At 47.8% G+C, this 25126-nt stretch overlaps 1 protein-coding gene across 3 annotated transcripts in view; it reads right to left on the bottom strand.

Annotated features, from left to right (window-relative positions):
* Positions 1 to 21050, bottom strand: part of GOLGB1 (golgin B1) — a 76127-nt gene extending 55077 nt beyond the window's left edge. For 2 of the 3 annotated variants that reach the window (XM_079992079.1, XM_079992077.1), the window contains exons 1-13: positions 20932 to 21050; positions 16124 to 16228; positions 14436 to 14588; positions 14092 to 14235; positions 13143 to 13262; positions 10652 to 10774; positions 10354 to 10467; positions 8234 to 8630; positions 6704 to 6801; positions 6448 to 6538; positions 3654 to 3727; positions 677 to 770; positions 236 to 309 (exon numbers count right to left, since the gene is read on the bottom strand). In XM_079992079.1, the coding sequence (XP_079848205.1) occupies positions 236 to 309; positions 677 to 770; positions 3654 to 3727; positions 6448 to 6538; positions 6704 to 6801; positions 8234 to 8630; positions 10354 to 10467; positions 10652 to 10774; positions 13143 to 13262; positions 14092 to 14235; positions 14436 to 14588; positions 16124 to 16213 (1572 nt within the window). In that variant the 5' untranslated portion in view covers positions 16214 to 16228; positions 20932 to 21050. The remainder of the gene's footprint in view (positions 1 to 235; positions 310 to 676; positions 771 to 3653; positions 3728 to 6447; positions 6539 to 6703; positions 6802 to 8233; positions 8631 to 10353; positions 10468 to 10651; positions 10775 to 13142; positions 13263 to 14091; positions 14236 to 14435; positions 14589 to 16123; positions 16229 to 20931) is intronic. The other variant, XM_079992078.1, reaches the window with a different exon arrangement.
* Positions 21051 to 25126: the final 4076 nt, after the last annotated feature.

Genomic DNA, 25126 nt, shown 5'->3' with positions numbered 1-25126 from the left:
ATTTGTACCCTGCTCGTTGACAGAAATGCTTCCACGGTGGCTTACATATAATCAAGACAAGACAGTCCCTTCCTGCAGGTTTGCTAACCAAACACAACACACAAGGGGAAAGGGACAGGGAGGGGAGAGGAAAAGTATTGCAGGGCTTTTGTTAAAAAAAGAGAGAGAGAGATAATTCAAGAAAGCAAATCCAGGAGATGGAAGCGGGGCGGGGGGTGGTGGTTCTGGTTCCTACCTGAGCTAAGGCAACAGGATCATCTGGTGAGCAGAGGCCTTCAACGCTGTTGCTTCCCAGACCGTCAGGCACACCTAGCCAAAGAACACAGGAGAGAGTCAGCTGCAGAAAAAGCCAGCTTTGTGGCACTTTCAACTATTTGAAAGTTTTAAATTATTGCTATTGATTTTTCAAAGTGACAGTTTTGACCTACAAAGCCTTAAACGGCTCAGGACCGCAATACGTCAAGGATCCCCTCTCTCCATATGAACTGACTCAGTCCCTGCCATCATCCCCTGATGTCCTTCTTCGTGTGCTCCCTCCATGAGAGGTCCCAAGGCCTTTTCTGCGGTGGCTCCCCACTTGTGGGAAGGCGAGAGCAGGCCACCCGAGGCCCCTCAACCTGTCCCCTAAGTGCCTCCCCACCTCAATGCCTGCAACACACAGCTTCGAGATGCTTACTGCCAGGCGCAGGAGAGGGGTCATCAACTCCAGATGGCAGCCCCGAAGCCCCCTGAGATTGCATTTCAACGCCTGTTTCAGCACAGCTGACCTTCTGGGGGGAAAAGAGAAGAGAAAGGGAAGTGTTTTATTATTATTTATTTTATAAAATTTGTATACTGCTCGATTGTAAAAAAAAAACAACTACCAAACACCTCAAAGCAGCTTACACAAAAAAAATGAAATAATAAATTAAGAACAATAAATTTAAACTTTCAAAATAACCATGGACTAAAAGCAGATTAAAATTCGTATCTACTTTCTAAAGATCTGAGCAGGCTTGTCTAAACAACAATGCTTTTAGCAGTCGCCAAAAAGAGTTTGGTGACGGCACTACCGGCTATCAATCGGCAGGGAGTTCCAAAGTGTAGGTGCTGCCTTACTAAAATATCGAGTTTTTTGTCGCACTTGTAACAGCGCCAGCTCTGCCGATTGAAGCGGAGGACTAGGCATGTGTGGGGTAAGCTGATCTCATAGGTAAACTGGTCTCGAGTTTTACCAACCACCAGACTGGATGATTTGGATGTCTATTGTGAAAACAGAAGGGAGCCAGGAGCTGGTCCTGTAGCTTTCCTTTCTATATATGCAGCAACCATTTGCCACACCCTCAAAGCTCCTCGCGAGAAGCCTTTGTACTGCCCTTCCAGACTGTTGTGACTCATCACTGACCAATGGCTCATCGCTCCCCCACCTGCAGATAGGAGGATATTTTGCTCTGCTGAGCCTGAAGCCTTTGAAGGAAGGGAAAGATGAATGGAATAAAATCCCAGGGCAGAGGGCTACTGATTTTCCCTCCAGGCTGGGGGGAAACCTCAGCAGACCCCTCCACAAGGCAAGTAACCCTCAAGAGCTGGGCTTCCTCCAACAGCAGTTGCAAGTTTGTGATGCCAGAATTCAGGCTTCAGGGGAGCCCAACTGCAGCACAGCAAGCCACACTTGGCGTAATTTTCAGACACCTTTGCGTCTCTCTCTGTTATTTCTACAGAATTCCTTTCATAGATTCGAGGCTATTGTCTGTTTGTAAACCACTCTGAGTTTTTTCCAACAATCAAGCAGAATATACTGTATTTTTCGCACGATAAGGAGCACCTTACCATAAGGCGCACCTAGGTTTTAGAGGGGGAAATCAAGAAAAAAAATATTATGTGCGCAGCCTGTCCGCTTCTCCCAGGGCTTCTTGGGGCTGCCAGGGGAAGCCCGGGTTCTCCCCCCCCCCCCAGACCCAAAGAGCAAAGAAGCCAAGACAGCCAGCAGGATCCATCCCGCTGGCTATCTTGGCTTCCTCTTTAGCCGCGCGACACCCCTCCGGCCGGGAGCGTACGGCTCCTGCAGGTTTTTCTACGAAGAGGGAGAAGGGACTGACTGGCCGCGTCAGTCCCTTCTCCCTCCTCGGGGAAAAGCCTGCAAGAGCTGAGCTTGTGTGCGGCTCTTGGGGGGCTCTTCCTGCCTGCCTCCCCCCCTGCATTCGCTCCATAAGACGCACACACATTTCCCCTTACTTTTTAGGAGGGAAAAGGTGTGTCTTATGGAGCAAAAAATACGGTAAATTTTATGAAACAAAATAATAATAGTTTTATGGTTCGCTTTAATCTACTGGTCTGATACTTGCTCCTAAAAAGACCCCAAAGATATCACTTTGATTAGCGTTCCTTCAGATGCCAATGATACATATACCGCCATGTATAAGACAACCCCTATTTTGGGGGGATCCAGATTTAAGAAAATGGGGGGAGATGGCACAGAGTATAAGACACCCACTAATTTTTGACATTATTTTTTAGGGGAAAAACCTAGTCATATACATGGGGAAATAGGGTATATGTGTGTGTGTATATATACACATATACGAACACACACATATGAATGATGTCTGAGCTACAAGAAAAAAATGAGAAGTCGTTAATGCGAATACAACAGGAGTTTCTCATTCAGGACAGGTGAAAAGGGGAGCTGTTTTTTGCCAGTGGAAATAAGAGGCAGCTGTGCATTTTGGCTCTACTGAAGAACCGTCTGGCTGCAGAGGGGCCAGGGAGCAGCAGCGGCTTGCCAACAGAAAAAGCTGAGAGCACATGCAAATTGCATGCCTGGTCTGCCCCGCAGAGGACCTTAAGGTCCATGAATAACCATAGTTTAGAGGTCCCAGGCCCTAAGGAAGTCAGATTATCCTCCACCAGGGCCACGGCCTTCTCAGTGATGGCTCCAACCTGGTGGAATGCTCTGTCCCAGGAGACCAGGGCCCTGCAGGATTTAACCTCCTTCCGTTGGGCCTGTAAGACAGAGCTATTCCACCTGGCTTTCCACTTGAACTTAGCCTTGAACTTAGCTTGATCTTTTATTCCACTTCCTTCCCTCCCGCTCCCCTTTTTATGAAGATTACCCGCTCTGGGATCCCACAGCTAATTCTCCCCTGGTCTCCTCACTGGCCCAAATAGGACTAATTTAGCCAGCTAGCCCTGGTGATCATCTAATGTTTATTGGATGGATTTCCCCCCTAAATCCATTTCTGAATTCTGAATTTATTGTTATTCACGTTTTATACTGTATCTTATGCTGTTTTTTGTTGCATCAATTAAGTGTTTTAAATTTGCTATTAGCCGCCCTGAGCCTGGTTTCTGAACTGGGAAGGGAGGGGTATGAATAAAAATTTATTATTTATTATGATTATAAAATGTAGGGGAAACACAAGGGGAGAAGGGTCACCTCTGAGGACGCAACAGCAGTGCTCTGAAAGCCCAGTTAAGAGGGTGGGCAAAACTCCAGGTGAAATTCCTAAGCGTTCTCTCTCTGTGTGTCCCATATTAAGCCTCCTAATAATAACCCAGCAAAGAGGATTGCTGGGTGCAGCCAAGAGAGCAGCTTAGTAGGAGCCGTTCTCAGGCCAGGTGCTTAGCCTACTAGAAGGGCTTCTTCGTCCATTCTACTTTTGCTCGGAGGTTACCTGGTTTGACTCTGCCAAAACCACAGGGAATTCGAGCCTCTTTTCCAGCATGGCAACTTTGGAGCGGAGGGTCTCTGAAAAGGGAGACGAGAGAGGAGAGGTGTTAATCAGAAGCAGCAGCCAAGGAGGAAGCGGGATCTGGAAGGAGGCCGGAGTTTGGGGTCAGAGCTGTAAATGGAGTGGTGCCAGGCCAGGCCATGAGCTCATATCCTCTCTAGAGAAAGGAGGGTTACAAGATGTCCTGGAAGAGGTGATGGCACCGGGACACGCTTCTCAAGAGCGACGATTTCTCAAGGGAAAGTAAAAGCTCACCAGGATTGAGGCTCTCTGGAAAGGATGAGGACGGGAAGACTGGGAGGGGAGCATTTCAGGGAAATGGCGCAATTTAAAGGAGACTTGGGTTATTAGCATAATCGCCTTCATGAATTTGTCTGCATTGCGTTTAAAGCCATCCAGGTTGAGGCCATCCCCTTTCGCCTTTGGAACAAGTTCCATAGTTTAACTATGAAGAAGGGTTGGGTTTTTATCTGCCCCGAATCTTCAAAGATTCAGCTTCCTAAAGGTAAAGGGACCCCTGACCGTTAGGTCCAGTTGTGACCGACTCTGGGGTTGCGGCGCTCATCTCGCTTTATTGGCCGAGGGAGCCGGCGTACAGCTTCCAGGTCACGTGGCCAGCATGACTAAGCCGCTTCTGGCGAACCACAGAAGCATGGAAACACCGTTCACCTTCCCGCCGGAGCGGTACCTATTTATCTACTTGCACTCTGACGTGCTTTCGAACTGCTAGGTTGGCAGGAGCAGGGACCGAGCAACGGGAGCTCACCTCGTCATTGCGGGGATTCGAACCGCCGACCTTCTGATCGGCAAGTCCTAGGCTCTGTGGTTTAATCCACAGCGCCAGCCGCGTCCCAATTCAGCTTCCTAAGATGTCCCGGAGTCCCAGTACTCTCCATGCCACACATCACTCCATAAACTTCTATGAAATGATCTGCTCTTTGGCCCCGAAGATAAAAAAGTCTCAAATTGGGGTGCTCTGCCTGATGCTGAGCCTGCCTTCCTGAATTCTCAACTAGCAGAATCCACTTGCTTTGAAGAGGCGGATCACAGGAGAACAGGGGGCCTCTCCCTTGCAAGGTTGTTAAGGGTCTATATAGCTGTTGCCTTAAAAACAGACACATCTGCATGTGAAATCTTAAAAACCCATCCAGCTTAACAATAGAACAGTACCGCCCCCTCCAAGCGCAAACACCCACTTGCGCTGCAACAAACATGATTATCGTAATCTCTCAGAAGTCTAGCTGTGTCAAGATCTTTGCCAAGAACACTCTGAATTATCCCGGCTGTGTTTCTTTTTAAGGGTGCCATCTACCCACAACCCTGGGCCCTTGCAAAGGAGAGGAGCTGGAAAGCTGGACAAAAACTCACAGTCTTATCATACGAGGCCCTTCTCTATTTTCCACCTTCCCAAGAGAGGGTTAGACGAGAACGGGGCCTTTTTCTGTGGTGGCTCCCCAGTTGTGGAATGCTCTTCCCACGGAGGCTCACCTGGCACCATCACTGCATGTCTTTAGGTGTCAGGCAAAAACATTCCTCTTTGCCCAGGCCTTAAATAACATCTTGCCTATTAAAGGTGGAGGGAGATTATAAAGAAACGCTGTCCTTGGTATGCCTTTTTCCCCCTTCTCATTTTGATTCCCTGGCACCGTATTTGTATAAATTAACTATCCCAAAATATCCCTTTGCACTGGCCAGATTGGATGGGATGCCCTCTGCCGTACTTGAGGGCAGATACCAAAAGATTCCAACTGAGAAACGACTCTGCCCCTGTGGAGATGGCAGTCTGGAAACAGTGGCTCATGTTCTCCTGTCCTGTCCCCTTTGCAAAGATCTGAGGAATGAGACCATCACCTCACTCTTACTTACCATCCCAGGCTGCCCATCTGAGGCCACATTGGTCTTTCTTTTATCAGATCAAAATGACAACAGCAAAGGTTGCTAGGTTGATCGAGTGTGCAGTGAGATTAAGGGCCACTATTTGAACGATAATCTTGGTCATTTGATTCCCCTTTTTACCCATTGCTGTCTTTTTAATTGTATATATTGCTTGTTTTATGTTGCTATGGCTGTTGGCTAATGCGAATAAAGTTTATCTATCTATCTATCTATCTATCTATCTATCTATCTTGTGGTGTATCTTGTGGAGCCAGTGTGGTGTAGTGGTTAAGAGCAGTGGACTTGTAATCTGGTGAACCAGGTTTGATTCCCTGCTCCTCCACATGCAGCTGCTGGGTGACCTTGGGCTTGTCATACTTCTCTGAAGTCTCTCAGCCTCACTCACCTCACAGAGTGTTTGCTGTGGGAGAGGAAGGGAAAGGAGATTGTTAGCCGCTTTGAGACTCCTTAGGGTAGTAATAAAGCGGGATATCAAATCCAAACTCTTCTTCTTGTGAATAGGTGGAGGGAGCTGTTTTGATGATTATTTTATTAATATTCTGTGTACTGTTTTACTCTGTACTATGTTTTTACTATTCTGCTGCGTAAGGTATGTTCTTAATGTTGTACACCGCCCTGGGATCTTTGGATTAAGGGTGGTATATTTATCAGTATCATCATCCTCCAGCCCATTGAACCCATAGCTCTTCTCCCTTCCCCTGGAACCATTAGCAGTTGTTCTTCATCTTAATCTATTTATACGGGATTCCTGGGGGGAAGCCACACAGCCCTGGCTGGAGAAAGCAGATCACAAACAGATTTTAGAAGGTGGAAAGTGGTGAAAGAAGAGGACAAAAGGTACCATTTTCAGCTTGCAGAGCTTCCAGAGTCTTGCGCTGCTCATCCTGCCAGGCATTTCTTGCAAAAGCTGCTGCGTCCTCTCCAGTGGCCAGCTGGAGAGCAGAAAGACACACAGAACACAAATTAACTTTTGCAGATTGATGTGGGAAATAGATGGAATGGAGTGATGAAAGGACACATGCACAGCTGGCGGGGGCCAGAAACAGGCTGGTCTGCCCCCCTCCCTGGTTCACTGGGGCCTTCGGGGAAGCAGTTACCTCGCTCGGCGTAGAGAGCTGCTTTCCTTCCTGAGCTGTAAGTGATTTGGATTCGGCCTGTGAATGGTCAGACTCCTTGGGCCTTTCTGGGAGCTCCCCTGGGGAAACAAACGTGGAAGGTTAGTTTCCCAGCCACATCTGGAGCCAGCGCCACCTCTTCGGAGCCAGCACCAACAAAGGGCTGTGTCATCCTGCACTACACTTGCGTAATTTGCTTTTCCGTCAGTGAGTGGTTGTCACCAGGACTCAGCTTTCACTCTGTAAAAGAAGGACAAGCTTCCATTCTGAGAGCTGCCCTCGGGCCCTCTTTCAAAAACCTGGAAACAAAGGCTGCCAAAAGGCGCAGCAATCAGGATGGCGGGTCTGCAAGCTGACCTGTTCCTCAAACCAATGCACCACCGCCGTCCCAAGCAAACCCCCCAAATGCTGCCAAACTCAAGCCTCAAACAACATAACTAGTGTCAGACAAGGTCCCGGGAGACCAGGGTTCGAATCCTCATTCGGCCATGGAATTTGCTTGGCGACCTTGGGCCAGCCACCGTGTTTCAACCTGGCCCACCTCACAGGGTTGTTGTTAGGATAAAATGGAGGGGGGAAGGTGAACCACGTGTTAGGATTCTTGTTCCGTGTTCGCAGTCATGAGATTGTTGTCTATCACATGACGGTGTACGTTTTCATTCCACATAGTGGAAAGTGACAGAGACAGGATGTTTATGTTACTGCGTTCCGTGAAGTGGGACTATTGTCCTTTGTTCTTTCTCTCTTTGCTGCCTGATGAGAAAGAGGAGGAGCTAAGTCAGAATGCTCCGAGGGTATTCTATGTAAATAAACCTAGATTAGCCAAAATGCTGTGCTACTGAGTTCTGTTACGCAAACTGCAAATACTCTGCAGGATTGTGTGCTGATGCCTCTTGGTCGCTGTGATGTTCAGGCTGAAGGTGGCTTTTGAAGCTCCCGATCAACCAGGCGGGAGAGAACATGCCAATCGGGCATGTGTCTCTGCCAGGGTCCTACATGAGAGTAGAACGGTCCTAGCACCATATACACCACCTTGAGCGCCTTAGAGGAAAAGGTGGTTTATAAATGTAATTTTTTTTAAAAAAACAGAAGAACAAATACAGTCAAATCTCATGTTACGTCCACTTCATTTTACATTCTTTCAGGTTATGCCCCATGGCGACCCAGAAGTACCGGAAAGGGTTACTTCTGGGCTTCGCTGCTTGCACATGCGCAGACACGCAAAATGACATCATGTGCATGCGCAGAAGCGGCAAATCACAACCCTTGCATGCGCAGATGCACTGCTGCGGTTTGCATTCCTTTCATGTTGCATATGGGCCTCCGGAAGAGATCCCGTTCGCAACCAGAGGTACCACTGTATCTAGGACTGATCGTTCCAACACAGTGAACAGAAGCAAAGCTGGAAAAACTGCTCCCTCCTCCCAAGGTTCCAGAATTTGTCCTTTCAAGAATTCAGGCCTATTTCCATTAACCCCCGCAATCTCTGCAGACAAAGGCCTGCTTCCTGACCTTGCTGTGCCAAAGAGCCATCCTCGGAGGAGTGCTCCGGTGGCCGCTCTGCGTTCTGCCGCAGGTGGGCGTTCTCCGACTGCAGAGCCTCGTAGCTGGAGCGCATATCCTGCTCTGCTCTTTGGAGCGCAGCAATCTCTTGGCTCTTCTCTGCCATTTCCCGCACGTGTCTCTCCTCCGCATCTCGGCTCTGGCGCTCGCAGTCCGCCCTCGTTTGGGCAAGCTCCTGAGAGAGCCGCTGCACCTCCTCCTGTGAGCGGTGGGAGGCCAGCTTCTGCTCTGCCAGTTCCAGTTCCAGCCTCTCCACCAGGCTCTGGGACTCCTCCCTCTCGGAAACAGAGGTGCTGTGCACGGAATCCAGCTCCTCCTCCACCTTCTGGAGTCTCTCCGAGAGGACCTTGGAAAGAAAAGAGGAGAACACACGCCTTTCAGGGGTGCAAAGCGATTTTTGTGCAAGCACAGAACCCTGGAAAGACCTTTTCCGTGTGCCTCCCCCTCGAGAGGTCCGGAGGCTGGCAACACAAGAAGAGGGCCTTTTCTGCAATGGCTCCCCGTTTGTGGAATGTTCTCCCCTAGGATGTTCAGCTGTTGCCTTCATTATGCACCTTTAGGCTCCAGGCAAAGAAGTTCCTCTTTAATCAGGCCTTTAGCTGTTTGACATCCTATATCCTTTTCAATGTATTTGTGGAAGGGGAGTTATTGGTTTGTGAATTTGTTGTTGTGCATTTTGTGTTTCATCTTGTATTTTTATGCTATGAACTGCCCTGAGACCTACAGACAGAGGGTGGCATACAAATTGAATAATAATACATTGGTACCTCGGTTCTTGAACGTTATCCATTTCAGAAGAATATTCAACTTCCAAAACGTTCGAAAACCAAGGCACAAAGGGCAACCGGCGAATTCCACTGAGAAAATTGAAAAACACGCAGCAGAAGCCGTTCAAAAACGGAAGCATTTACTACCATGTTTTTGGCATTCGGGTTCCGAAACATTCGTCAACGGAGACGTTTGAGAACTGAGGTACCGCTGTAGTAAGATGCAATTGTATTGTACTGCAGAATTAAATGTCACAGAGACATTGTCACAAGTCTATAGAGAATTCTCCCCCTGGAGTCTTGTAGGGGGGGAAGTCTCCTCCTTTACGCTGATGTATGTGACTTCCCTGAAATGCTGATATGCTGTGACTACCGTATTTTCCCGTGTATAAGATGTTTTCCTTAGAAACAACAGGCAAAAATTGTGGGCCGTCTTATACACGGATAGCAGAGGGAGGATGTGCGACTGGTGGCAGCAGCCAGGAGGAGACTGGCAGCGCCGAATGGGCGTGTGATTGGTTGCTGTGGCAAGGCCTGCTGATGATTGGCTGTGGTAATTGTGCATTCTGTTTACAGTAGTGGCGAGGTGTGCATGCAATCAGCTGCGGTTGCATCTAGTGTGCATGCAGGTTGTTGGCGGTGTGCGTTCAAACGATCGATGGAGGTGGCTGCAGAGTGAGTTGCGGCGGTGCCCCTCCCCCCCCGCAAAAAAGCTCAACAACTCTGCTCAATCCCCTCCCAAAAAAATAGGAGTGTTATACACGGAAAATATGGTATTTGCTCTGTGGACAATTGACTAGAACATGGGGTAGACAAACTAAGGCCCGGGGGCCGGATCCGGCCCAATCGCCTTCTCAATCTGGCCCACAGATGGTCTGGGAATCAGGGTGTTTTTACATGAGTAGAAAGTGCCTTTTTATTTAAAATGCATCTCTGGGTTATTTGTGGGGCCTGCCTGGTGTTTTTACATGAGTAAAATGTGTTTCTTTTATTTAAAATGCATCTCTGGGTTATTTGTGGGGCATAGGACTTTGTTCATTCCCCCCCCCCAAAAAAAAATAGTCCGGCCCCCCCACAAGGTCTGAGGGACAGTGGACCGGCCCCCTGCTGAAAAAGTTTGCTGACCCCTGGGCCAGAACGTGCTGCAACACAGCTTGTCACACACTGGGCTCCAGGTTTAGTGGTACCATGCGCCAACAGCCAAAGGATGGGAAGAGTTGATGGGTGGTCCGTCCTGTTTTGCAGCAAAGGGAGTGGAAGCTTCTGGCCCCTTCCAGCTCTTATCGTCTTGAATGCGAGTACCTGTTTCTGCTCTTCAGTAATGTTCAGCTCCTGCTGCAACAATTCCACCACCTGCGTCCGCCCCAGCAAGGCTGCCTCCTGCTCCTCCAGCTTCCGTTGCAACAGCCGCAGGTTCTGAGACAGAGAGAACACCAGTTTTGCCAGGCTCAGAGGCACAAATCCAGAGATCACAGCACGGACCTTTCACCTGCGGGCTTCTTTGTCTCTGGCTCTCCTTGTCTGAGCCCTCCAATCCCTTTTACTGGCCCAGATTGGAGCGCGTATCTCACCCCTCACCCCCAAACCTCTGCCAACACACCTGCTGCATTTCTGCTTCCAGGTCCGAACGGGCGGCTAGCTGGTGCAATTCAGCCTGGTGCTGGTGGGCCTGTTCCTTGAGGAGAGAGTCCTTCTTCTGTACCTCCTCTTGCAGAGCGCTGAGCTGCCAACAGAATACACAAGTTAAAAAGCTGCTAGCAGGAATGCCCTGTGCCTTGGGAGTCAAAAAGGGTTTTCAAGGAGCGAAGAAACTCATATTAGTATTTTAAATCGAGTCCAGCAACCTGTCTATGGGAAGCCCACAGACAGGACCTGAAAATTATCAGGCAACAAAATTATCCTCCCCGCTTGTGATCCCTCGGAAACTGGCGTTCAGAGGCTAACTCCCTCCAATATTGAACATAGCCTTTGTAGCTAGTAAAGGTAAAGGGACTTCTGACCGTTAGGCCCAGTCATGGCCTACTCTGGGGTTGCGGCGCTCATCTCACTTTATTGGCCGAGGGAGCTGGTCATGTAGCCAGCATGACTAAGCCGTTTCTGGCAAACCAGAGCAGCGCACAGAAACGCCGTTTACCTTCCCGCCAGAGAGGTACCTATTTATCTACTTGCACTTTGATGTGGCCTAAGGTTAAGGTAAAGGTAAAGGACCCCTGGACAGTAAAGTCCAGTCGCGAACGACTCTTGGGGTTGTGGTGCTTGTTTCGCTTTCAGGCCAAGAGAGCCGGCGTTTGTCCGCAGACAGCTTTCCAGGTCATGTGGCCAGCATCACTAAACCGCTTCTGGCGCAAAGGGACACCGTGACGGAAACCAGAGTGCATGGAAACACCATTTACCTTCCCGCCGGAGTGGTACCTATTTATCTACTTGCACTCTGACATGCTTTCGAACTGCTAGGTTGGCAGGAGCAGGGACCGAGCAACGGGAGCTCACCCCGTCGCAGGGATTCGAATCGCCGAATCCTCTCCAACAGTCATCCAAGTTGATGACCACCATCGCCTCCTGCAGATGGGAGTTCAATAGTTAAACTATGTGCCATTTGAAGAAGTATCTCCTTATGTCTGTGCTGTTCAATGCACTGAGGCAATACCTTTGAACGCATCTCAGAATAAGCTGCCGAGAAGCCAGTGGCAGGAGGTGGCCACGACCCAACTCAACGTACAGAGAGTTCCATTTATTTATTTATTTATTGCATTTACATCTCACCTTTTTCTGCAAGGAGCTCAAGGTGGCGTACATGGTTCTCTCCCTCCTCATTTAACCACCACAACAACCCTGTGAGGTAGGTTAGGCTGAGAGGAATGACTGACTCCCAAGGCAACACGGTGAGCTTCATGGGATTTGAACCCTGGTCTCTTAGGTCCTAGCCCAATTCTCTAACCTCTATGCCGCAATTCCAAATTCTGCCCTTGCTCAAACAAGTCCCAGAATGCCAAAAGAAGCGACTAAGATACAGTGGTACCTCAGGTTACAGACGCTTCAGGTTACAGACTCTGCTAACCCAGAAATAGTACCTTTGCTTAAGAATTTTGCTTCAGGATGAGAACAGAAATCGTGCAGCAGCAGCGGGAGGCCCCATTAGCTAAGGTGGTGCCTCAGGTTAAGAGCAGTTTCAGGTTAACAATGGACCTCAGGAACTAATTAAGTTCTTTTTTTAAAAAAAAAAATTTATTAACTGGCCAATCACATCAAATTAAATCACATCATATAAATTCTGAATTACAAAGCCAAATTTTTAAATTTTGTTGGGGGAACCCATACTTCAAGATCCAAAGGGGAATTCAGATCATCTTCTTATTACTGCGTTAATGTCCAAATCAGTCCCAATCAGTCCAAACAAAGTTCATAATTCTATCCAGTCTTATCTTGGTGTTGCCACATCATATCTTGTTCGTATAATTTCTCTTTTTCCTTTACGATCTCTTCTGTTAGTCTCCTTAAGCCGATAGCAAGTGTAATAATCCTGTGTGGATTTCCCGTTCCTCCACTAAGTCCAGATGGTTTCCATATATCTCCTTCGTAGATAACATCACTTTTTCCATCGTAAATTTTGGCATTTGTCGCTCTTAAGTCCCACCGAGGAGTTGATTCACGATATGTAAACAACTCTATTTCTCTCTTTCTCCTCCCAGACCCAAGAGCTCCCACAATGCCTCACAAAATGGCGAACGGCATTTTTTCCTGACTGCGTCACTCCAAAACTCTTAGCTTTCCAGCTTCATCTTGAAACATTGCTTTGGATCGAAAGTTTATCTCCACACAGCCTTAAATCCACAGCTTAAGTCCTTAATTTCTGACTCATTAGGGGAGGGGGATTCTTGTTAAGTCACATAAAAAGGTAGAGGCAGGGGAACTAATTAAGTTCTTAACCTGAGGTACCACTGTATTACAAAAAGCCTTCACAACCTCCTCCTGATGTTTGATGTCTTATCGTGGTTTTTAATATTCTGTTGGGAGCCACCCAGAGTTGCTGGGGAAACCCAGCCAGATAGGCAGGGTATAAATAATTGTTGTTGTTGTTGTTTCCTCCCTACCTGGGCCTGTGCTTCCTCCAGGCTTCTTGTTTTTGCCTCCAGCTCTTCCTGCAGCTCCCGACACCGCCTTTGCAGAAGCTCTGTCTCCTCTTCCCGCTCATCACGCGTCCCTTGGTCACTCTGAAAAAGAGGCAGCAAGTTACTGAAAGGGAGTGATCTGTGAACAGCATACTTCTGACTGGGAAAGAGGAGGTTCGGTCAACCCACTGGCCAAACACTTCTGAGTATTTTTTAACGCATTAGCTTTATTAGAACACAAACATGGCTTTGAAAGGATATATGATATCTGACATGATTGAGAATCGTAGAGCCAGGGACGGAGAACTTTAAAGCGTTAAAATCGGGATGTGGAAGATATGGAAACAACGATGGGAGGCAGATTTGAAGATGTGCTTCAGAGGTCCAGACTATGCAGAGCCCCGAAAAACTTGGCCTTTTATTATTTTAGTTTTTTGTTTTAATTGGATTATAATTGGATATGTTAACTGGATGTTTTTTATTGGAAAATTAATAAAAAATATTTTTTTTAAAAAAGGACACTAACATGGGTTTTCCCTGGGCTCTTCGTAATTTAATCTTGTAGCTAAAGCTTCCTAGATGTGAAAAGAGGCACGCTGCGAGTCCTCACTGCTGGGGAGAGGAGTTTGTTGAGAGGTACCTGGGAAGGCACATCAGAAGCCAGAGGGGACATAAGCAAGGACTTCATGGCAATGTGGGAGGATCTCAGGTCTATGCAGCTCACTAGCGTCCGCCGCGGCTTAGCAGACAAGAGACACAAGCAGCGAATAGGGACAAAAGTGTTTCAGCAACCAGCTGTGTGGCTGAGCTACTTCCCAGGGCAAAGAATGGCTTCTGAGAGTACAGAGGGCAGGTGAGGTCCAGAAATAAAAAGGTGTGCCATATAGAAAGCAGAATAAGCATTCTGGACCAGGAGGCTGGCTAGTCTCACCTTTGTGGAAGAAAGAGGGTCCGTGGCGGGAGATGCTGCTCCCTGTTCTGAAAGTTGCTCAAGGCGCTTGCTCTGAGATGCCAGCTTAGCTTTGGCCTGCAGTTTCAGCTTCCGCAGCTTGGCTTCCGCAGCCTGCTTTTCTTCCTAGAGGAGGGAATTTTTACATACAGGAATGACAGCATGTTCAAAGGCTGACATGAGGCCAAGGCCCTGCAGTGGGGCAAGAGGTGGGCTCAATGGCCTCCTGACCCCCATCTCGGTTTTGCGATTTTAAGCGTCGCAGCAGATGAAAGGTTCCCAGTTAGGGAAGAGTTGAGCAGTGATCCCTCCCAGAGGAATGGTACCTGTAGCAGGACATCCTTCTGCTGTAGCTGAGCATCCTTCTCACGCACCAGGTCCTTCAGCTGCGCCACCAGCCTCTCCATGTGGCCCAGCCGTTCCAGAACGTCCTCTGGCGTCTCCTCCCCATTCTGCTGGCTGGGCTCCAGGACCGGCCCCTGCGGGGTAACAAGAAGAACTCTGTGTAACAACGCCATGGCCAAAGGACCCAACATCTGGCTTCATCCCTAGGACTAAACATCTGGCGGCGGAAGATCCGCACCGTATTATTTTTATTTATAAAATGTACATACACAAGGCAGTTTACAGAATAAAAGCACAAAACACATAATACCAAAAACCCCACCCAAACACATTTTTTAAAAAGCCATACACTCTTTAATCAGCCAAAGGCCTGGTTGAAGAGAAATGTTCTCACCTGACACTTAAAGATATGTAATGAAGATGGCAGGTGGGCCCTCCTGGGGAGAGCGTTCCGCAAATGGGGAGCCACCACAGATAAGGCCTGTTTTCATGTTGCCATAGGCATTTCACATGACTTCCCCAAAGAACTCTGGGAATTATAGTTCCCCCTCACCAAGCTGTGATGCCCAGCACCCTTAACACACTACAGTTCTTGGGATTTTTGGGCAGTGGGGAGGGGAGGTAGTCATGGGCTTAAATGTGCATTGGACGTGTTTTAAACATATGGTGTGGATTTGCCCTGAGAGTCCCGGAGGGCGGTAATCAGAAACAGCTTTGAGAAATCAAGGGCTGCTTCACACAAAGATGTCCACTTCATGCAGCGGTCGCCAGGTGATGGCATCTATGAATGAGCCATCCCAAAGCAAGCACCACAGACAGAACATGCGGGCTGCCGCAATTGGCACACTTCTGAGAGGACGCTATTCACATACAGTCACACCTCGGGCTGAAGTAGCTTCAGGTTAAGTATTTTCGGGTTGTGCTCCACGGCAACCCAGAAGTAATGGAGCACGTTACTTCTGGGTTTCGCCGCTCGCGCATGCGCAGACACTCAAAAATGACATCACGCGCATGCGCGGAGGTGGCAAAACGTGACCCGCACATGCGCAGACGCGTGCTACGTTTACTTCAGGATGCGAACGGGGCTCCGGAACGGATCCAGGAGTACCACTGTATTCAGTTGTAGACCATCGGTAATGAAAGGACACAATGGGTGCGAAAGCAGGCAGTGAACGTGCATGTGTGAAGCAGCTCTAAATGGTGTGATACTGCTTGGACTGCAGGACTGAAAACACAGCTGGGGGTGGGGATCCTCCGGACTGGTGGCTTTGGAGCTGAGGCTTATCTACTAATGAATGCCCCACGGTCTCTATGGAGGAGCCAGGAGCCAGTGCATAAGGTGGCAGCTCATCTTCTCACAGAATTAGTGTGCATGGCGCATTATAGAATCACAGAGCTGCAGCATGGAAAGGGACTTTAAGGGTCATCTGGTCCAATCCCCCACAATGCAGGCATCTCATCACCAGTGTTTATGCTGTCTTCTGCCTGTTTCCAAGACAATTTAAGGCACAGGCTTTGAGCACAAATGCCCTCCTTGTTTTCGGCTGCCTGTGTGCAGCCAGGACCTCCTAGCCCAGCTGGCAACTCGGGAGAAGCACATGCATGCTGCAGACCCTTCCTTCCCCACACCCACTGTGCAGCAGGCCTCGGCTGGGAAAAAGCTACTTACATCAGGCAGATCTGCAGCCTCTGTAGCCTCTCCTTCCCCTGACAGCTCCTGCAGGACAGTGTTGGCCAGTCCCGACAAGCGGCTCAGCATCTTGAGCCTCCAGCTCTTGCAGGACAGAGAAGAAGGAGGAGAAAGTGGATGTCAGCACAAACACAAACGGGAAAGGTTTGGGGCTGGGTTTAGTTGCTGCGCAGGGAACGTGCTTCCGCCATGCTGTCGTAGCCAAAAGAGGCAAGGAAGAACTTGCTTATTGCCCAAGGCCACGCACAGAATCAAGCATCCAGACATCTCAAGCATGCATGGAATAAGGGACAGCCCCATCTGCTGCTGTCCAGGATGAAACATCCGCGTGGAAACAGAATGACACACACACACACACACAACCCGCCCACCTCAGGCCAAGTGTTTGCCTTGGTCAGAAGCCGGAAATTCACTTCACTGGGTTACAGAAATCAGGAATGTGCCTCACAGCTGAAGATGGGGTAAAGGACATTTCCATAGATCCTTTCTTCACACAGGTTTCTAAATGGGCCCCTGCCTGGCAGCCTACAGAGTTACCTCCAAGCAACTAGGCTAGGAAGCTTGCAGAAGCTGAAAAAGGAATCAAATCCTTTTATTTATCCTTTCAGGTAAACCATGGGCCACAAATTATTTTAAAAACAGAAATGTGTGAGTGGGGAATGCACACTACGCTTGGGATGTTCCAAAGACGGACTTTCAAGCCTGAACTTGCTGCACCAGAACCAAGAAACCCTGAAAGGCAGAGCACCCCCGCAGCAACTCCAAACTGCTCAAGGCAGAGGGAGGATGGGCAGAGGCAGTGGCCTTGAGCGAACAGATTCCCAGATCTCATCACCTGCATTCTCAACACCCACACCGCTTCCCTACAGCAGTCAAAACATGGACATTTCAAGTGCTGCAGAATCAAAACCAAATATCCTGACAGACTTTACAACCTTCATTGTCTGAATCTAACTCCCATCAGACCCACTGTGAAAGGCCAGGGGTGATGGAAGCAGCAATCCAACAGCATTGGAAGGCCCCAGCTACGCCGCCGCTTGAAGGGAGGGCATTCCCTGTTCCTGCTGCTTCACCCTTTATTTATAAAAACAGTTTCCTGACTTTCCAATAAATGGTGTTCTTCTTGCCCAGGTCACACAACTGAGGGGACACTGAAACACCAGCCAGAAGGTCAGCAAAGGCTACCCGGACATTGACGATAAGAGTTTCCTGCTCAACTGCCTTGGGCGCTTTGGGTGGGGCTGCTGAGCATGAGAGCAACAAGCACTTTCTCAGAAGCTGTTAATTCTGTTTGACTTCACTGGCATGAGTGTGGCCAAGAAACTGTGCTGTGAATCAGTGAGTCCCTGGTCCAAGTCTGCCAAGATTCACCAAGTGCCGCCTTGGGCAACCCAGGACCTAACCTGATGTGGGTTTTCGGGAAGCAGGGAGAGAATTGCTTATGCAAAATACAATGATTTGCATAGGGTAAAATTTGCACCAGGAAATGTTCTGAAGCCCTGGAGCAGGGGTCAGCGACCTTTTTCAGCCATGAGCCAAGTCCACTGTCCCTCAGACCTTGTGGTGCGCCAGACTATATTTTGGGGGGGAAATATGAACAAATTCCTATGCCCCACAAATAACCCAGAGATGCATTTTAAATAAAAGGACACATTCTACTCATGTAAACACACACTGATTCCCGGACCGTCCGCAGGCCGGATTTAGAAGGCGATTGGGCCAGATCTGACCCCCGGGCCTTAGGTTGCCTACCCCTGCCCTAGAGAGTGGTCTAACGTAGCACATCACTTTTACTACAAAACCTTGAAACTGCCAAGCTTGTGTAACGTTTATTTGAAATTAGCATCCATTGATTGTTACTAATGAACTTACAAACTGGAAAATTTTCCACAGAAAAAGCAAGCACTGGGATTTCTTTTCTGCCCCACATCACTGCCCAGCTACCTGTATTAAGGGGATAATAATACTGACTAACCTTACTGGGCTGTTGTATGGATTACAGCAAATGCATGCTTGGGAAATGTTGCACTTTACGGCACTTCACTCTAGGAAAGCTACACTTAGAGATGGTGAATCAGATACCTCTTTGTCTCACATGGCAGCACACCTGTGGTTTTCCAGCACAGAGCCTTCTGCAAAGCAGCCCTTCAGTCAAGTAAGCAGCGAGGGTGATTCATCAGGCCAGGTGAGTGGCAACCCAAACAGATTCCTTGGGCCAACTCCTCTGCAGAAGGTTAATTAAGGTAATAAGCCTGAGGCACCTGCTTCTGCTCTTCCAGAATGTTTATGCCTTGTTATCAAGGAAAGATCACTTGATAATGAGAAATAATGCCTTTTAGTGTTACCCGCCCAGTATTGTGCAATACTCTGTCAACAGAGATTCAGCAGGCAAGAATTATTATTATCTATTGAATTTATACACTGTCCTATACCCGGAGGTCTCAGGGCGGTTCACAGAATAAAATCAAAATATAAAACCACAATATACATAATCAAAAAAACAACCCAAAAACACCCACCCTCCCCCCAAAACCCCACCTTTTAAAAATGGCATAAATAAGAATACATCTTTCCACACTGGTTAACTGATGCCTGTTTTTAACTTTTTAGTATGTTTTTACCACATATTTTTAGCTATTTCTGTTGTGAACTGTTTTTAGTTTTTTCTTAATGAAATAGCGCTCTATATTTTTGTAAGTAAATAAAACAAAACAAGCTTTGCTTAATTCCAGCTTGTCAAAGTAACCGAGGCCACAGCCCACTCTTCGTTTGCATTGGCACAGAATGGAAGATTACAAACTTAAGGAACATTTTAGCCACTTCCTGGTTTCAAACGTAACTGCCCAGTTTGCATATAACGCTCACCCAAGCCATGGCTTTGAGCAGGCAAGCAAACATGCGGGTTCCTGGAGTGATGGTCGTGGTACTGCTTCTGCAACGCTATCAGAGGCTAAGCCGTGGTTTGGGTCTGCATGATGTGTGAACTCAGCTTTGTGATTTGACTTAAGACAAACCATGGGTGGTAAACCAAGAGCAAACCCCAGTTACAGCTCATGGCTATTTCACTCCTGGCTTGGCCACAGGTGAGGGAGGGATGCTGCAACCTGCTCTCAGGGAAGCAGTACATTTGCTCATTTGTGCATTACTTGAGAGCCAGGCTAATGCCATGCAGTGTGAAAGCAACCCCAAGTCACATGAGAGCTGTCAAACTGGTGCACTGGAACCAGCAAGATAAGCAGAGGTACCAACAATTTCCAGCTTATGAGAACTCGAAGGGGCAGAGACTGAGAAGAGAAGGCTGCCTTTAAAGAGCACCTGCAGCGGTGGCGACAGAGCCAGATTTTGGTTTGATGAGGCCCTAAGCTACTGAAGGTAATGAGACCCTTTAGACATCCAGCTGTCCGTTGTCCACAACAAATTGTGGCTGTTTTTTGTTTTGAATATATGCTATATGGTCATTTATGGACCCAATAGGTGTCTCAAGCCGTTTGCACATGTGGCCCTGCAACCAGTCCATGCAGAATGTAGGCACCCTATACATAGAAAGGAGCAAACCAGGGGTATTTTGGGGAGCAGGCTAGCAGGCAGGGGCCCGTGACTTACATCATAGGAGCCTAAACAACACAAAACACTGTTGCTGTATGTAGGTGTTATTTTACTAATTTGTTATCTTATATTTTGGAAATGTACATCCAGGTGTTGTATTTCTTTAATTTTTTTTTGGGGGGGGGGCAAGAGAGTGGGGCCCTAAGCTAGAGCTTGCTTAGAACAACGGCTACCAGACTTTTAGAAGACATCTGAAGGCAGCCCTCTTTAGGGAAGCTTTTAATGTTTGATGGACTATTGTATTTTAATATTTTGTTGGAGGCAGCCCAGAGTGGCTGGGGAAACCCAGCCAGATGATTATAAATAATAATTTTTATTATTATTATTAGTAGTAGTAGTAGTAATAAACCTTGCTGCAAGGCAAGCGGAGGGTACCAACCGTTTCCGGCTTATGGGAAGTCCAAGGGACAGAGACTGAGAAGAGGAGGCTGCCTTTAAAGAACACCTGCAAGGCAACAGAGACCCAAATGGCGCTCCTGTGCCTTGATGGGCAGACGCCTGCAAGCGGAGCAGAGAGAAGGCTGACCAAGACAGAGGAGCAGAGGGATGCAGAGCTGATGGCAACCTGGCCTGGAGAGAGGAAGGGGTCTGCTGCGAGGGAGGTGCCAGGCAGCTCCCAGGTGGGGGTGACAGAGAGTGCCTTCCCACCCCTGCCCCTCCCTTCCCAGCGTCAGCAGGCCGAGGTTCAACAGGTGCAGCCACGCTGGCCTGAGGATGCCACAGGTCTACAGAACTGGGACCGCTAGGGTCCTCTACTCCAGTGTTTCCCAACCTTGGGCCTCCAGCTGTTTTTGGACTACAACTCCCATCATCCCTAGCTAGCAAGACTAGTGGTCAGGGATGATGGGAATTGTAGTTCAAAAACAGCTGAAGGCCCAAGGTTGGGAAACACTGCTCTACTCCGAGCCCGGTTTTTGGAGCTCTACCGGTTGAGCCGTGCCTGGGCCGACCTGAGGCTGCCCCTGTTGGACTTCTGCCGCCTTCCCTCCAACAGAGGAGGAGAAGAAGAAGCAGCAGCTGCAATTTGAGCAGCCGCACAGCAGGCCGAAGTGCAACGGCCGTTGAGCTGCACCGGTGGAACTTCTGCCTGCGCGCCTCCCTCCCCCCCCCCCCACCGGAGGAGCAGCCTAAGGGCTCGCCGAGGGGCAGCCTGGCCTGGCCGGGCCCGGCAGCAGACTCACCGCTCTTCTCCTCAGCCCGCGTCCTCTCCGGGTTCCGGCCACATCAGCACCGGAAGTGCCCTGGTCTCTGCCCCCTCGCCGCTTCCGGATTGCTCCCTTCAAGCTCCCGCCTCTCGTCCAATCAGAACCCGGGTAGCTCCTAGACGGACGGAGCGCCCCTCCAACCGTAGCGCAGGGCTTGGGCCGTTGCCGGGGTGACGCCGCGGCCGGCGCAGCCGCGTCCGCCAATCAGCAGGGCGGGATTCTCTCTCCTCCTCCCTCTCTTTCCCACAAAGCGAGCCGCACGAAAACAAAACGCAAGGAGCCAATCAGGAAGCGAGGTTCTCCCCCTTCCACCGGCGCAGGGAACCAATCAGCGGCCGCGCTGCTGAGGTGGGTCTGAAGTTGTAGGCCAATCAGGGCGGGCGGGCGACGGCGGCTGTCTTTCACTCCGGAAACTTCCCGCGAGGAAGCCACGCCCCCTCCGAGGGGCGGGGAAATTCTTTTGCATATGGTAATTTATGTTAATATGTCAGGGCCTGCAGTTTAACTATTATGTGCTTAATATTAATGAGGTAGAAATAAAAAGAAATTGCGAGGAGGAGCCAATTTCTGAAGTGAAATTTATACTCAAATTCCATTAATTAGCTAATAATAATAATAATAATAATAATTTCTTATCCTCATATCAAAATAAATTGTTGTTGCTGTTGATTTATTATTATTCTTTTGTTTTTATTACCTTCACCTTTAAATCACCTTCAGGGTCCCAGGGCAGTTAATAATTAACAGCAATTAACTAATAAATTACACAGCATTTTACACTGCGGCAATAATATTATTAGCCCAGAAATGGAAACAAGAAGAAATTCCGATGAAAGAAGAACTGCAGACAAAATTAATGGACTATGCAGAACTGGACAAAATGACAGGAAGGATTCGAAACCTGCGGGACCAGAGATTTACAGAAGATTGGAAGAAGTAGATGAACTATTTGAAGAGCAACCGTAATCAACAAATTACGCTAGTTTTGTAAGGAGAAATATACGAAGTGTTACAAAATAGAAAAAGATAGAGATATTGGTTATGAGTTTGAAATGTAATAGGGAAGATAAGAAATGCATACTGAGAGATTAGATTGGAAAATTTTCAGACAGGATTGACGGAAGTCAAAAATTTGAATAAGATGTAAAAGTATGTTTAATTACTGTTGAAAATGATATGCTAAAAAAACTAATAAATAGTATATTAAAAAAATAAATAAATTACACAGCATTTCTGGCAGGCTTATTGATGGGGAAGGGTTTTTTTTAACAAAGGTTTCTTTATTGGTGGTGGCGAGTGAAATTAACAAATAGGAACTGACATGTGTTTGGTTTTTTTCCCCAGCTGCCCCTTCTCCCCCCTCTGTCGTCAGTTGCCGAGGCTGAAGAGCCCTGTCTACCCACAAGTCTCTTCCTCTCCAGGGCAATTTCCCCCAAGCAATTGGAGGCTGCGCCTTCCTGAGAGCCCACCTGTCCTCCGCCCTCTTCATGCCTCCCCTGGTTCTGGAAGAGGGGAGCTGGTCACAGCAGCAGCAGGAGACAATTGTGTCTCTTCACCAGACTGATTCCTGTCTGCCTCTTTTTTTAAAAAAAAAAATATGCTTTTTATTAAGTTTTCATTTTAAATACACCAACACCAATGTTACCGGAAAAATCCGAGGGCTCCCTTGGACAAAAAGTAAAGACACCAACCAGAGTAAATTGGAGCAAATCAGCAGCTTGTAGGCTTGGTCTTTATTGACTGTTGCAACAGGGTGCCCCCCTCACTTGCAGGTGAGAGGAAAGACACAGAAGAATAGTGTGCAAGGTCTTATAAAAACTTTTGAAATTCCCCTCCTCTAGGTCTAGCCCACCCCCAGAAACATCATGCATACATCACAGAAAGGAGGGGTTGAGGGAGGAGTTGCAGTGGTAACTTGAGTGTCCTGTCACCTGGCTGGTTCCCTTCTCTCCCCCTCCCCATGAGTCACTTCCAGGAGACAAAGGGGAGTTTGCAGTTTCCTGCCCCCAGAGGGAAGATCTGATCATTGTCCTTTGTTTCAGTCCATGCTGAATCCACTCCCATATGCAAGTTCTTTGTGATCTTGATTGTCTTCTGTCTAGGACCATCAGGGTTGGCATAGCAACTGGGCAGGGCTCCTGTGGATGTGCTGGGATGGTGAAGGGATTATGGCTGCCCTGTATCACACCTTCCCCATTTTGTAGTCCTTCCTTCATGGAGTAAAATAAAAATGGAACAGTGCAAATCCGATGCATGGTTGATTTTCTGTGAACTTATAACAGAAGCGTAGCGTATGTAGTGTGTGAGTGTGAGTGTGTGTGAAGTTTGTACAAACTGAATGATGGGGGGGGGGGGTTCCTGCTACACCAACAAACAAATATATCAAGTCTTTTTACATCTATCTTACTTTATGCTCCATAGAGCCGTTGACTTCCCTCCTTCCCTTCCCCAGGTTTTCTTATTCCAATCCTTAATTCACAGTTTCATTCGTAAAAGACTAAACCATGACATGAGATTTATTTCAGTCCTGCTAATGTCTTCAAATTTCTACAGTTCACACTTATATAGACCATAAATTTACTCCATTCTTTTTGGTACTTTGTTTCCTCCTGACTGCGAATCCTATGTGTCAGTTTTGCTACTTCCGCGTCCTCGACCAACTTTGTCTGCCACTCCTTTACAGTCGGTATCTCCTGTGTTTTCCACTTTTGGGCTATCAAAACTCTGGCTGCTGTCGTAGCATACATGTATAGTCTTTGGTCCGTCTTCTTAATATCCTCTCCTATAAAACCTAGTAGTAGTTCTTCAGGCTTTTTTGGGAAAGTATATTTAAACATCTTTTTTAATTCATTATAGATCAATTCCCAAAACTCTTTCGTTTTATCACATGTCCACCACATGTGGTAAAAATCACCGTCCTTTTCTTTACATTTCCAACAGATTTTACTACTTGTCCTATACATTTTTGCTAGTTTGGTAGGAGTAAGATACCAGCGATAGACCATTTCCATTACATTCTCTTTTAAAGTAGAGCATGCAGTAAATTTTAAATTTTCATTCCAGAGTTTGATCCATACATCATATTCTACATTATGCCCAAAGTCTATTGCCCATTTTGCCATAGCCTCTTTTATCAATTCATCTATTGTATTCCATTCTAATAAGAATTTATACATTTTCGAGAGTAATTTGGTCTTGTGATTCCTGTCTGCCTCTTGGCCCCTCTCCTCTCCTGCTTCCACTTCTGCCTATTATTCTGGACTTCTCTCTGCCACCAACTCTCCCTGCTCACTAAGCCTTGTAGCCTCTTCACATTCCAACACTTCCTTCTCCCCCCAGTGCTCTCCCTCTGGTCCCTCATCGTTGTCCCACCACCCCTTCCTGGGATCGGAGCCTCCTTCCCTTGGGGGCTTCCCAGCTGGGTTCCTCCCATGGATCCAGCCAGTCCACCACCACCCCACCCACAATAATAATAATAATAATAATAATAATAATAATAATAATAATAATATGTTTCAGATAACATTTCCTGCAATACCTTTTAAGGACAGGGTGGGTGGGTGAGCCACCGGCCTGCGGCAACTTTTGTTTTATCAAAACCCTTTTTAAAATTATTATTAGGGGGTCTCTTCTAACAAAAACTTCCAGAAATTGTCAGAATGCACGCAGAGTCTGGGGCATAGATCTCGAAATGCTTTGCTCCCATGTGAAGACTCCGTGTTACTATAAGACATCAATGATCTTGCTGGCATGTTCATCATAATTGGAGGACCCTGGAGGTTAGTCGTTTCATCCATCATATGTCTCCCCAAAAAATGTCCCGAGAATTGCAATGGCGTGTAAAAAGAAAGGAAGAAGAGATCAGCCTCTGATCATCTTTTGGTGCAAATATCTGCTTAACCCCTTCACCTTTAGCTCCTGTAATAGCAGCAGTCTCTTGGATTATTCTTCCCTCTTCTTTTATTTCCGTTCCGTGCATATCGTTGAAGCTTTAAAGGCTTCTAAATGGGTCTGAGATCAGATTAGAAGGCTATAATTGGCTTGGAAAGATCTCCCCCAGTGCTGCTTAACGTGATTTGGATGTCTATTGTGAAAACAGAAGGGAGCCAGGAGCTGGTCCTGCAGCAACCACCAGTGGGAGAGGGCGGCTGCTGCTGCTGCTGCTGCTGCT

This window comes from Podarcis cretensis, assembly GCF_951804945.1.
Source record: "Podarcis cretensis genome assembly, chromosome: 10".
Taxonomy (NCBI): Eukaryota; Metazoa; Chordata; class Lepidosauria; order Squamata; family Lacertidae; genus Podarcis; species Podarcis cretensis.
This window is presented reverse-complemented; position numbering and strand designations above follow the sequence as displayed.